At 51.5% G+C, this 13,835-nt stretch overlaps 1 protein-coding gene and 1 pseudogene across 1 annotated transcript; one reads left to right on the top strand and one right to left on the bottom strand.

Moving 5' to 3' along the window:
- Window positions 1-745: 745 nt before the first annotated feature.
- Window positions 746-3,613, top strand: LOC105819742 (annotated as a pseudogene).
- A 6,206-nt stretch (window positions 3,614-9,819) lies between these two features.
- On the bottom strand, window positions 9,820-13,193 carry CCDC177 (coiled-coil domain containing 177). Its single transcript, XM_012656152.1, has 2 exons — window positions 12,854-13,193; window positions 9,820-11,950 (listed from the first exon to the last, which is right to left on the bottom strand). Exons 1-2 carry the CDS (start codon window positions 13,153-13,155, stop codon window positions 9,820-9,822), a joined length of 2,433 nt encoding a protein of 810 aa, XP_012511606.1. The 5' UTR covers window positions 13,156-13,193.
- Between the last annotated feature and the right edge of the window lie 642 nt (window positions 13,194-13,835).

The raw sequence follows: 13,835 nt of genomic DNA on the forward strand, positions 1-13,835 counted from the left end.
ACCAGCTCTTTCTCTTCCCGGAGAAGTTTTGCTCACTTCCTTCCTTCCTTTTCATTTGTTCCCACTTTTTTTGTGGCTGCAGGAGGTGGTAGCCCAGGCAGAACTCTCGACCAGACTGTGAAACCTAGGGCCAGAGCTTTTGGCCAGATCCACATCAAACAATTAAACAGCTTCAGTTTTAATATCCTTTTGTTGTGAATCTCAAACAAAATGCAGGAGAGGCTTGTCTGGTAGATGCCACATGTGTATCAGGTGAGACAAAGTCCAGCCCACTAGATTGCCCTTTGCAGGAAGGACGCAGGTGAACTGCGGACTTTCTGGTGAAAACTCCTGGCTTCACATGATAATGAAAATGAGCACCAGCGTATGAAGAAGGAGTAGCCATTTATAACTGGGAGTACTGAATACAGGGGACACCCGGAACATAAAACAGGTGGCTGACAGCCCAAAGGTGGAGACAGCAAAGGAGAGATTTTTATTAAATTGCTCTAATGGATAGCTTTTCTCCCTTGCCTTCAGCAGGAAGACATCTTCTAGAAAACCGCATACCTAGGGATAGTTGGAAGCCAAGTCCTGGACACTTGCAACCACTCCAATAAGATCAGAATGCGCAGAGGGTCTAGAGCACAATTTCTGGCCAGGCGAGGGGCCTTGTTCGTATCATTCAAATGAACAAATAGATGGATGGTACCTAATTTCCCTTCAAGCTCTAAAATATCATGATCTGCCCAGGCAGCTGCTGAAGATGGTGGAGGGGCAGGTCCTGGTGCTTGATGGCTAAAGCCATCTCCTGGGCTCCCTGGCAGCCATCGTGGCCAAGCAGGTATTGCTGGGCCAGAAGGTGGTTGTTGTGTGCTATGAGGGCATCAACATTTCTAGCAATTTCTACAGTAACAAGTTAAAGTACCTGACCTTCCTCTGCAAGGGGATGAACACCAACCCTGCTCTATGCCCCTACCATTCCCAGGCCCCCAGCAGCAGCTTTTGGCAGACTGTGCCTGCGAGGCACGCTGCCGCACAAGACCAAGGGAGGCCAGGCTGCCCTGGACCACCTCAGGTGTTTGAAGGGATCCCACTGTCCTATGACAAGAAAAAGTGGATGGTGGTTCTTGCTGCCCTCAAGGTTGTGTGCGTGAAGCCTACGAGAAAGTCTCTACCTGAGACGCCTGGTTTATGAGGTTGGTACCAGACAGTGACAGCCACCCTGAAGAAGAGGAAGGAGAAGTCCAAGATCACTACTAGAAGAATAAACAACTCATAAGGCTACAGAAAGCAGCTGTAAAGAACATGGGGAATAGGCCGGGAGCGGTGGCTCGCGCCTATAATCTTAGCACTCTGGGAGGCTGAGGTGGGAAGATTGCTTGAGGTCAGGAGTTCGAGACCGGCCTGAGCAAAAGCGAGACCGAATCTCTACTAAAAATAGAAAAATTAGCTGGGCATCTTGGTGGGTACCTGTAGTCCCAGTTACTTGGGAGGCCGAGACAGGAGGATCACTTGAGCCCAGGAGTTTGAGGTTGCTGTGAGCTAGGCTGATGCCATGGCACTCTAGCCCGGGCAACAGAGTGAGACTCTGTCTCAAAAAAAAAAAAAAAAAGAATGTGGAGAAGAAAATTGACAAATACATAGAGGTCCTCAAGATCCATGGCTCCTGGTCTGAGCCAAATAAAAACTATTTATTCCTAAAAAATTAAATAAATAAAACAAAATATCATGATATGGTGGCCTAGGAAGTTGGAGCCCAGCCTCAAATGACACAGATTTGCCAGGAGGGAAAGAGTTGCCAAGGAACAAGGAGTTAGAGGAGGCAAGGAGAACCTGCCAGTGGCAGTTTGTCACACATACAAACTGAGCTTGATTAGGACTTGCCTTCCAGAACAATGCTTATCAAACTTTAATGTGCAACAGTAATCACATGGGAACCTTGCAAAAAAAAAAAAAAAGCAGATTTAGATTCAGAAGGTCCAGGTTGGGGCCTGAGCTCTTCATTTCTAACAAACTTCCAGGTGATGCCAATTGCCACTGCCCTGTGGACCACACTCCTGGAATTGCGAGGTTCTAGAGCAGGGCTACCCAATAGAACTTTCTGGGATGATGGACATATTCTATATCTGTGCTGTCCAATTGGTGGCCACCAACCACATGTGGTTGCTGAACACTTGCCATGTGGCTAGTATGACTGAGGAGCTGAATTTTTAGTTTCATTATTAAATCTAACTAGGCACATGTGGCTAGTGACTACTGCTTTGGAAAGCACAGTTCTAGAGCAGTGGTTCTCAAACTCGCATGTACATCAGAATCACTGGAGAGCCTGTTAAATCACAGATTGAGTGTTCCACCCATGGAATGTCTGATGTTGATCCTGCCAGCTCAGAGACCGCCCTTTGAGTACCTCTGCTTTAGAACATACACCATCCAAAATGTGGTGAGCTTTAGGGGCAGCACCAGAGTCCCCTATCTTGCTTCTGGGCAATGAGTCTCAGTCCACCCTTAGTGCCACCTAGTCCAAATGAAGTCTGAGCTTTCTCCCTGCAGACTTTACACATGGGGGTAGTGGGCAATAATTCAAATGGCTGGCATTGGGATGCTCCAGGAGGGCCCCTTTGTTATAAAATATCATTACCACTGATTCCCAAGAAGCAATAGAACATACTGGTTAAAAGCATGTGCTGGGCCAGGCATGGTGGCTCACGCCTATAATCCTAACACTCTGGGAGGCTGAAGCCGGAGGATCATTTGAGCTCAGAAGTTTGAGACCAGTCTGAGCAAGAGTGAGACCCCGTCTCTACTAAAAATAGAAAGAAATTAGCTGGACAACTAAAAATATATAGAAAAAATTAGCTGGGCATGGTGGCGCATGCATGTAGTCCCAGCTACCTGGGAGGCTGAGGCAGGAGGATCGCTTGAGCCCAGGAGTTTGAGGTTGCTGTGAGCCAGGCGGATGCCATGGCACTTTAGCCCAGGCAACAGAGTGAGACTCTGTTTCAAAAAAAAGAAAACAAAAAAAGCATGTGCTGTATAGCCAGACTGAGTCTAAGCCTCTGCCCAACACTAGCTGTTTACTGTGGGCAAATTGCTTAAACTTGGTGCCTCAGTTTCTTCATTTGTCAAATGGGAATAATAATAGTACCTACCTCATGGAGATCTTGTGCTTAAAATAGTCACCTGCACAGTGTAAGTGTTTAGTATGCATTAGCTATTAGCTATCATTGCCCCTGCAATCCCAGAATTAGCAAATTGTTCCCTTCTGCTATCACTTTGCTTGCTTACTCTGCAGGTTCTCTTCAAACAAACAGATGTTCCCGGGAGCCCCGCTTTGCCTACTCTACTAAATAGGGCTCAGTAGGCCTCTGAGCTCCACTGGGGCCTCCTCCCAGGGTACCAAAGGGCAGAATAATGGTGACAAAGGAGGAGAGCTCCTGGCAGCTTGGCATACTCTTCGTCCTCACTTCCCCATGCACAGTGAGAGCCAGCACGGGCCAGCCTACCTGTTCAGCACCTCTGTGCAAGGATGTGCATCCAGAGTGGGAAATGGATGTCCACAAACTCAGTCCTGAAATCTACCTCCAGGCAGCTGTCTATAGGGCCTGGAAAGGAGATTGGGGACATTTGCTGAGGCTCCTCAGAGAAAGTCATTTGTTGAGGATGAAGAGATGCTAAGGCACATCCACCTTTCTCCTTCCTGATCCAGCATCTGCTCCTACAGTGAGCCCATCAGCACTCTCCCAGCATGGTCTCCGGGACTCTCTTCCTCATTGCCATGTTGCCATAGTAGAGATGGCCATGTGGCCCAGAATTCCTGCCAGGTACCACCACATCCTGCGGTACCACAGTCCACAGTCCCCCCAAAGCAGTTGTTCTCCCACAACTTCTTCTACTTGGTTCTGCCAAAGATGCTACCACAGAATTTGGGTATCACCAGGACAGAAGCATACCCTCTTTTGCCCAAGAAAGATATACAAATTTTAAAGCATTCTGTCATTTTAGTCATTATTTAGGAAGTCTTAAAATAAAATTCCCAAAATTATCATCAGATGTCAATTTTATTGCCAAACAAGGTAATTTGGTAAACAAATTAATACCTTCTGCCCCCAAATCCCAGTAATACTGCATATTACCAGGGACACCATTATTCCAGAGCCCCTTCCTTTGAAATGGCTGGAGGATTGCTACACAGCAAAGGACACAGGCAACCCCGAAAGGGCTACCATCCAAGCTTGGTGTCCACCAGGACCACCTGGCTTAAGCTCAACCTACCTCCATTCCTTCCTTTACCATCCTCCCAAGTTTAGAAAAAAAGTATCCACGAATTGAATACTATTTGCCAAGGACTGTGCTAACTGCTTTCCAAGCATTAACTGATATAACAACTCCCTACCAAGTAGGATCTAGTATCTCCATTTTATAGCGACAAGAGGGGCCTATGGAAGAGTATGGAATAGTTTGAATAAGCCAAGACACAAGCTTCTTTGGCAAAGTCTTTGCCTTGAACGCGTGGTAACCACATGGACTGGATTTTCAGAACTTTGTGGATGTCAGTCATTTTCTTACCCTGAGATGTTTCTGAATGTCAACATTTTGGCATCTCATTCCATTTCCCAGTCAATCTCTCACCCTGAGAGAACACATTGGGAAGGACAAGTGCAGTGGCAGCATGAGAATCCTTTGTCACCATGAAGCTCAGCAGTAGATTTGGGAAATGTGGACACCACACTTACAGGTCAGAGCATTGGGGCTGGAGGCAGGTGAAAGCAATGGACCCTCACCAAGGGGCAGCTCATTTTCCCAGAGCTTATCCTTCCCTGGAAGAACAAGATGCCTACAGGTTCCCTCCCTTTGTGAGAACGCTGCAAGAACATTGATGCCGGGATCAGTAGGGACACATGTGTGTTTGTGTTTGTGTGTGTGCATACACACGTGTGCTCAAACACAGTAGATACGGATCATCTTTCTGATAGTCCTATGAATTGAGCGAGTGTCTAACACATAAACATGCCATCAATACTAGTAGAGAGGAAGAAAGGCATGAACACTTCAGAACGGCAGCTAATTTAAAAATCACTTTAGGTTAGGTTTCTGTGCTCATGGGGGACATGACTGTATTTGATGAATTTGGAAGTAATAACACTGCAAATGATGATGTTATCAGCATTTCTCAGAAAGAAACCCTCTCATGTCCTACATCCTAACACCTGACACTAACTCTACCTGCTGTCCCAGCCCTGACCTGCTGGGAACCAAAGCAGCACCGGGGGTAGTAGTGAAGACCTGGGGGATGGTTGAGGAGATGCACGGGGCTGGGAGAGCTGCATGTAGGGAGAATGCCAGGGCTCTGCATAACAGAGCACGTGTGGGAATGGATGGGTGTTCTTGTCTGAAGACACACATCACCAAAGCATGTGCTCAGCTGTAATATTCGGGTGCTACGCCAGACACCCCAAGCCAAATGTGCCACATATAAAGCCTAAACAACATTTCTAGAACTGAGAGTTTTCTGCCACTAGGTCTCTGAAAGCCACTTTCCAGGTTGTGTCAAGAAATGCCAAGTTTCCTTATGTTCCTCTGCCAAACATTTCTCTAGGGCAAGAAGGATGGAGATGTAGTCACACCGTGGAGAAAAGGCAAGTCTACCTAGCGTAGTCTGTCTATGGGCTCAATTACCTGGAAGGCTTAAGAAGTGGGATATTCCGGTTCACTAAACCTTCTCATCAATTCAGTATTGACCAGACATCTCTTTTTGTTGGAGCTTTTAAACTGGAAATACTTCTTTAATGTTGACTTTCTTATCTCAGCAAGAACAGTTGAATGATGGAGCTGGTTCTCTGGTGAATTGGGACTCTGTGCTGCCTGAGGCTCGGTTCTTTGGGTCCATGATCATTATTTAAGCTGCCTCTCTTAAAAGCATGACAGATAATGCCCTTGAACGTGATTAATCTCCCTCTCTTTTTTACTGTAATTTAAAACTGATTAAGTGCATGACATGAATTTGACCTGATTAATCAAGGCTCCTCCAAGGGAAAGAGAGCAACAGTGATTAGATAATGGTGGACGGCTTGTCCCCAGGAAATGGAAAAGGTTTGAAGGTAGTTAAGCCCATCATGGAAACAAAGATGTCTGCTCATGACATCGCAGCACACAGGGTCCCCAGGGCCCAGTGATCAGAGAGACTATTTCCCCAGCACCAAGAGCCATGCCTGGCACATAGGAGGCTCAAAGAATTTGTTGAATGAATGGAGTCCTGCCTACCTGATCTATACACATTTCCTCTGCACCATTTGTGTGTTCATCCATCCCTCTATCGCTCTCACCATCCAGTATTTCTGTGAGATGTGAAAGCATGGGTTATAGGGGATTCGATGGTAAACAAGATATAGCTTCTTAGCTATAGAATCATCTCTGTTTCAGTGGACATTTTATAGAAGAAGAAATGGTAAGTGGTGGACTGTAAAGAATGGCTTGAACACAAACTGTATTCTCATGTATCTTCACTATGCCACACTCTTCGCCTTTGGCAAATCCTGGTTACTAGCCCCAGTGGAGACTCACAGTCTGTGTGCTTTCAAAAGGAAACCTCCATCTTCCTGTCCGGATATGGTGTAGGCATTGGTCACTGCCTGAGCAGGACACTGGACTAAGCTTCACCGATGATTTCATTTGAAATGGTTTTGTCCTGCTTGTTTCCTTGGTAGTGATTCCAACTACAGTTTCTTCCAACTCTTCCCATCCCTCCTTGCCCCACTTCACATTCTCTCTTTTCCGAACAAGGGGATATCCCAAGAGGGCAATTGGGAAGGTCTATGGCCACTTCAAGGCTGCAATTCCTGGATGGTAGGAAAACTTCCAGCATGGTGCTCTCAGGCAAATTCTGAGCATTTGTTAGAATGTCATTTAGGGACGGTTCTGCCCAGCAGAATATGCATCAGGAACCATTCTCCACCCACCATCCCTGTTCCCCTTCCAATGTTCTCTTTCTGCACTTCAGAATAAGAAACAACTCTCCTCTCTGGCATTGCTTCAAAGGAAAGAATATAAATAAAGGGTCCAACAGAGATTCTGGAAATTGCTCCTCCTCAGGAAGCAACATGGACACTTATTCTAAAATATAGACGTGGGTTTATATTCTAGTGGATGATCTGGAATTTGGAGGAACTATTCTTTACTGTCACTAGGTTTGACTTCTGTTTCTGTTTAATTCTACTTGGCTATATTGATGTCTATTTTTTTAAGAATCTAAAAGTTTTTTGCCTTTACACAGTGCTTCCACGTACAAACCTCTAATTCGGTGACATTCAGGCCTGGGCCTTTGCATCACATGTGACACTATAATACACAATGTGCTTTTCAAGACCACTCCTTTCTGCACCAGGTCATGACAGTACATCACACTCTCTAGCCATAGTACAGTCACGTGACCCTTCCTATTTCTAGCAATTGCACCTGCAGTTTCAGAGTGGTAGAGCTGGGAACACCACTTGGATTTTGACTCTTCCTCACAGTGCGTGTGTGAAAGGGAGGGCAGAAATTATGATCCCCATTCTATAGGAGGGGAAACCAAGGCACAGAGAGGTGATCTACCTAAAGTCACTCAGTAAGTCAGAAAACAAACTGGGTAAAGGTCAAGTAAGATCACCTATTTAGCTTTTAGTGCCTTATTCAAAAAATCAGATTGTCTCCTCAAACAAATGCACACACTTTGGAAGTAAGTGGTTTTAGGGTGAAAATTTCTATGATGGTTTCAAAAGCCCATTACCAACTTAGGAACCACAAGGTAAGAACCAGAATCAAATTATCCTTTTAGTTAAAGGTTCCTGACTCACAGACAACACCAATTATTACAACTCACTGACAACCTGGTTACCAACAAGAAAATTTTAGGGAAAAATTCACTCATTCAAGAAATAAACCTTGGTACACAGCTACTTTTCTGGTTTCACAACATCTTAAGCATAACACCAAAGGACTACATCCTTCTACACAATACTTCTTTTATACGTGATGGCATGTGATGGGTTGGGGTGAAGGGTTGATGAAGTGTGTGTGTGTATGTGTGTGTGTGTGTGTGCACGTGCGCGCACGTGTGTGTAAAATAACCAGCCTTTTTAGGGACAATTCTGCCCAGTAGAACATACATGAAATATATCTAATGTCGTAGTTGTCTACCCTGATTCCTTTTTTGGTTTTTTTAGTAACTTTTAACTTACTGATCCTGATTTAATGTAAAAGTGATGTTTTACTTCCCACCTTCCCTGATGAAGGCAGAGTCGATGGGTGGATATGGCAGGCATCCAATTTCAGCTTCACAAGATGGAAGCACTCTTAAGGGTTAAAATTGCCTGATGACAACTGAACTCGACCTTTTGGATCAGGGAGTGGCTTGGTATTACAAGTATTTCCCCCCAGAGGCTAAATGACCATCTGTCCTTGATGCACTGCCTCTTCCAATGCCAGGAATCCATATTCCCAGAAACAAACTAGGCTAACAGCAGTCTGCCTGCCTCCCAACTCCAGGTTAAGAAAGGCACAAAGAAGACCAACAAATAATACTGAAGCGGTGCTTTGGATCCAGGAGACCTTGCAGTACCAGGAGAGGAGTACTGATGGGAAAGGTGAGGCATGGAGAAACCAACTAAATACTTTCAATTGTAGGTGAGAGGATACCAGGAAACTTAAGGGGAGACTCTCTTTTTCCTGGGGGTGGGGGAAGGAGATATACTGCCAACAATAGCGAGCACAACTCTCAACAAGAGGTAATTCCAGCTCTCCAGCCACCACAGTGAAGCAGCCAAGGATACCCTAATTGTCCTTAGAGCAGTTGAGACGATTCCTTCACAGAGGGAATCCTACACTCCTAACTCTCTGGGGCCCACCCTTGAGACTGCATCCAAGGCTGGAGATTTAGGCAGGAATGGCCTGGGCAGGCACATAAGGTAGTGCTGCTTCTTAAGGCATGGCTGCTATCTTCGTGGAGTGGGCCCCACTCTGGGAGGTGGCATCAGGCACCGCCTCCTCTGAAACCACCCTGCAAGGAAGCTTAGTTAGGTGGAACACTGCTGCTGAAGGAACTGCCTCCTACAGGGGCTGGAGGCTTCCATTAAAGCCAAACAGCATCACCAAACCAAGCAATTTCCTGCGACACTTGGTAGAATAAGGAGCCAGGGGGGAAAAGACACAAATTGAACATTATCCACAGATGATTGTCTAACTAGAAAACCTGGGGGACTCAATTGAAAATCTATCAGAACTAAGATGAGAATTTGCTCAGGTGGCCGATTAAGAGTCAAATATACACAAATCAATAGCTTTTGGGGTCACTTGGGCGTGGCTTGACACTTTGGAAGAGCTGTGCTTTTCTGGGAGGCCTCCACGCTTTGTGCGACTTGCCATATTTTGAAAGATGGAGGTGAGCCAAGGAGTCGTCTCAGACACCAATATAAGAAAGGTGCTTCGGGCGACTGCTGCACAAGGGGTGGGGGCAACCACTTCTGCGCTCTCTCCTAGGGGACCCTCTCCCCAGTCTCAACCAGCCCCTTTCCCCCAGCTCCTCTCTATTCCGGCCCAAGAAACACATAGGGAAGTTTGGCAGCAGGAGCCACCAAGGGTGGATGTGGGCAGATTGTGCTATGTCATCTCCAAACAAGTTTTTAAAAACAAAGGGGGGCCGGCTGACAGGTCCCACATGTTCATCCTCTCATTGCCTCATTGGTCAGCAGCCTGGAGAGGGTACGGTGTTTCGCTCCAAGTGGGACTCCCACGGATAGTCCAAGTGGCCAAGGGAGGCCCCACAGGGCTGTGCGTGCCAATTTGGCTGGCAAAGAGCTGCAGTCATTTGCGGTCCAGGCTGGCGTGTAGCTGGGCCTCCCGCACCATGCGGTCGAAGGAGCGCGTGTTGGTCTCCTCACGCACCTTTTCGCGCACGTGGAAGGAGGCCCGGGCTGTGGAGCGGGCGCTCTCAAGCGCGCTGCGCCGTTCCCGCGACAGCTGCTCACTGCGCTCCAGCTTGCGCCCGATGGCCTGGAGCAGCTCTCGCCGGCGGCAATCTTCGTCCCTCTCCACCTTCTCCTTGTTGGCGCGCTGGGCCCGCTCCTTTTCCAGCCGGCTCTGGCCCACGCGCCGCGCCTTCTGCTGCACTGCCTCCTCGGCCACCTGCGCCGCGTGCTGCAGCCGTCGCTCCCCTGCCCGGGCCAGCGCCTCCAGGTGCGCCTGATGCTCCCGCTCTTTGCGCTCGGCCGCCTCCTTGGCCCGCCGACCCTGCAGCTCCTCTCGCCGGGCCCGCTCCCGCAGCTCCCGGGTGCGCTGCTCCACCAGATGCTCATAGTTCTCCTGTGCGCGGCCCAAACTGGCTTCCAGGGAGCTCCGCAGGCCCTCTCGCTCCTGCTGCTGCTGCCGGGCCCGGCCCTGCCTCAGCGCCTCGTGGCGCGCTCGTTCGGCCCGGCTCAGCTCCCGCTTCTCCCTCTGCACTTGGCCCTCCTGCCACTGCTTGGCACGCGCCGCACGCTGGGCGCGCTCCCTGCGGACCTGTTCGGCCCGCTCGCGCCCCTCCTGCAGGCCTTCCTCCCGCTGCTTCAGGTTCTGCTCCTGCTGCTGCTTGCGCAGCCGGTCCTCCCGGGCCGCGCGCTCTGCCTTCTCTCGCCGCAGCAGGCCCTGGCGCTCCGTCAGCTCCCGCCGCCGCTCCTCGCTGCGCTCGTACTGTCGCTGCCGCCGCCGCGCCACCTCGCGCTCCTCACGGCCGCGGCGACCCCGCCGCTCCTCCACCTGCGCAGCCCAGGCTCGGCGGCCCTGCTCCAGGGCGCGCTGCTTCTCGCGCTCCTCGCGCTCCCGCCGCTGCTCGGCGCGCACGCGCTGCTGCTCCCACTGGCCGTGGGCCGCGGCGCGCTGCTCCAGCAACAGGCGCTCCTCCTGGTGCCGCGCCAGCATGAGCGCCGCGATCTTCCGGTCGCGCTCCGGCACCCCGCGCAGGCCCCGCTCTGCACGCACTTGGCGTACAATGCGCTCCACGTGCTGGGCAGTCTGCGGCGAGTGGCTCAGGTCACCCAGGCTGAAGCTTCGGCCTGTGATCGGAACTAGGGCCAGGGCAGATGGGCGGCCCAGAGGGTTGAGGGCGGAGGACGCCGACCCCGCCGGACAGCTGTTCCTGGCCGAAGCCCGCGGCGGCCAGCGAAGCTCCCGCAGGCTCTCCCCGCTGTAGGACGATGACGACGCGCCGGACTCGGAGCTGAGCGCACCCTCACGCCGGCGGGACAGCGAGTCCAGTGAGTGGCTCTTCCTGCCTGTCCGAGAACCCGCTGGCGGAGGTTGGGTCCGGGCCGGGGAGGGACTGGAGGATGCCTTGCGGGCCGCACGCGGTGCGGGCGAGGCCGGGAGGCTGGCGCTGCTGCAGCTGCTGCTGCTGCCCGCGCTCGGAGCCGAAACCGCGGCGGCCGCGGGGCCTAACGGTGTGAAGAGGCGCCGCTTCTCCTCACGCACGATGCGCTCGCGCTCGGCCCGGCACTGCTGCAGCTTGGCGCGCCGCTCCGCCTCATATGCCTCGTACAGGCCAGTGGCCACCCGCATGGAGCGGCCCGGGGCCTCGCGCACCAGGTCGGCCAGGGCCCGTGGCAGCAGCTCCACCGGCTTGACGGCACAGCGGGCGCAGGCCTCTAGCGAGCGGGGACTGGTCAGCACGTAGCGGCTGCCCTCCGCCTCCGGGCAGTCGAAGTTGAAGAGGTCGAGGTGCAGCAGTGGGGACTGCTCCCGCCGCCCGCCTTCTGCTGCACATGGGACTTCAGCCTTGCGGGATACCACCGCGGAGGCCGAGGCTGAGGCCGAGGCGGCTGCGGGCTGCTGGGCGCCCTGGGCGTCAGGGGGGACGGACGCTGCGGCCCCGTCCTCTCCCGAGCCAGCGGGCTCGGCTCCCGCCTTCTCTTCTTCAGGCACCGGGTCCACCATGGCTGAGCCCCGTCCTTTGTTGGGATCTCTGCAGATGACAAGGCAGGACATCAAGGAATATATTTGAGAGCTGTTCCCCCCTCCTCATCCGTATTCACCCCCTCCCAATTTAATCCGCTTTCGGATTAGGCTCAGAAGCCTGTTGGAACGTAAATCATAAAACCGATGCCGGAAGACCCGGGCTGGGCGCTGGGCAGGGATGGGGGTGGGGCGAGCCCTCGTGCTCAGAGAGCAGCCTCAATCTCCCTGAGCCCCGGGAATGCAGGGCGGAGGCCTGTGGCGAGGCTCCTCTGGGCGCCTGGCCCGCTAGATGCATCCCCTGCATGCTGCAAGTTAAAATGAAAAGACCGAGGTGCAGGCAGCAGCCAGCGAGGGAGGCGCTGGAGGATTCCCGGGAGGATTAGCGTATTTGTTTGTACCTTAGGCGGGCTGCTGGGATGCAGCTTTGCAGGAACAAAAAAGGAAGAGGCCTGTTCATCCCAAACTGCATTGCTGAGAGGATCTCATTTGCTAAAGGGAGAAGTTTATGGTTGATTTCCCACTGCCAAAGGAGACCCGGGCGCGGGGACCACGGGTGATGGAAGGGCTGAGAGAAATCCCCAAAGGCCTTTCCGGGAGGGGTGGGCAATTCTTGCCCCAGCTTTGGGCAGGGCTTGCTAGGGGCTCTGCCCGCCTCCTTCGCCCCTACCCCCCACCCGTCCACTGGTGTTCGCGGGGGATTGAGAAGGCGCCTGGGTCCTCCCAGATGCACCCGACCTCCTCCAAGTCTGAATGTGCTAACGATACCATCCACCCCAGTCTGATTCAGATGCCCAGCCTCAGGTGCCCTCCGAGTTCCCCCACCGCATCCCCGTGGGGTGGGCTTCTGGAGCGCGGCGAGCTCGGTCGCGCCAGTGCCCGCAGCTCCCCTGTCCAAGATCGGTTCGCTTACCCCACGTCCTGGGCTCCGGCCCCGCGCCAAGGGCTTTTGTTCGCAGCTTGCTGCTGTCCCCTCCGCTGCTTCAATCTCCGCGCCGGCCGGGTCGGGTTACTGCCGGCTGCAGGCGCGAAAGGAGCTCCAGCTGCCGCCGCCGGGGTCTCTCCATGGGGTCCGCGAGCGGGGCGCACACACCCCAGACACTGCTTACATGCAGGAGGGGGAGTGCGACAAAGTCCCCCTGAAATAACGCGGCTCTGCTCCCTTCCCTCACACTGATTCTGTGAAAAGGAAGCCGGGTTCCATCGCTGCGGCATCCATCTCCACCTCTACAACCGCGAAGGTACCGCAGGTCTCACACTGGCCTCGGCGCCTCCTGGTGGACACTCCGGGGTGTTGGTTGGTTTGCTTAGAGGACGAAGGAGAAATGTTTAAAATATATATATATATATAATTATGTGTATTATACTACACACATATATAGATAGATATAGACATAAATAGATATGTCACCAAGAAACCCCAGTTTTTTCAGCACCCCAACTGGGTAGAATGAAGGAATCGCTCAGCTTGTTTTTCAAGGGAACCTCGAGGAGCAAACTTGATAGCAAATAATTGGGTAGAAATATGGTGTCTGATGCAAACTATAATTATTTTTTAAAGAAAAACTAAGAACACTCATACGGGTTTGAGGCAGGCAGAACATGTGTGACTAGTGTTTAATGCAACACGTTATGACTCTGGTTTCAGATAATAAAAATTATAACCCGTGAGTGCCATTTGGTGAGTCTATTTTGAGACATCTCCTCCCCACCTCTTTCCATTTTGAGTGGTAGTGGCCATAGGAGGCAGATGGGAGGAATACCGGAGCCTGGGGGCTTCGGGGGTGGGTGGGACATAGTATTAGAGAGCACAGGGAGCTCTGTGTTAAATAACCTTGACATCGTCAGGTAGGCTGTGACGAGAAAGTAAAGGGTTTTAATCAGGGAAATGACAT

This window comes from Propithecus coquereli, unplaced genomic scaffold (assembly GCF_000956105.1).
Source record: "Propithecus coquereli isolate 6110/MARCELLA unplaced genomic scaffold, Pcoq_1.0 Scaffold5, whole genome shotgun sequence".
In the NCBI taxonomy this organism is placed as follows: Eukaryota; Metazoa; Chordata; class Mammalia; order Primates; family Indriidae; genus Propithecus; species Propithecus coquereli.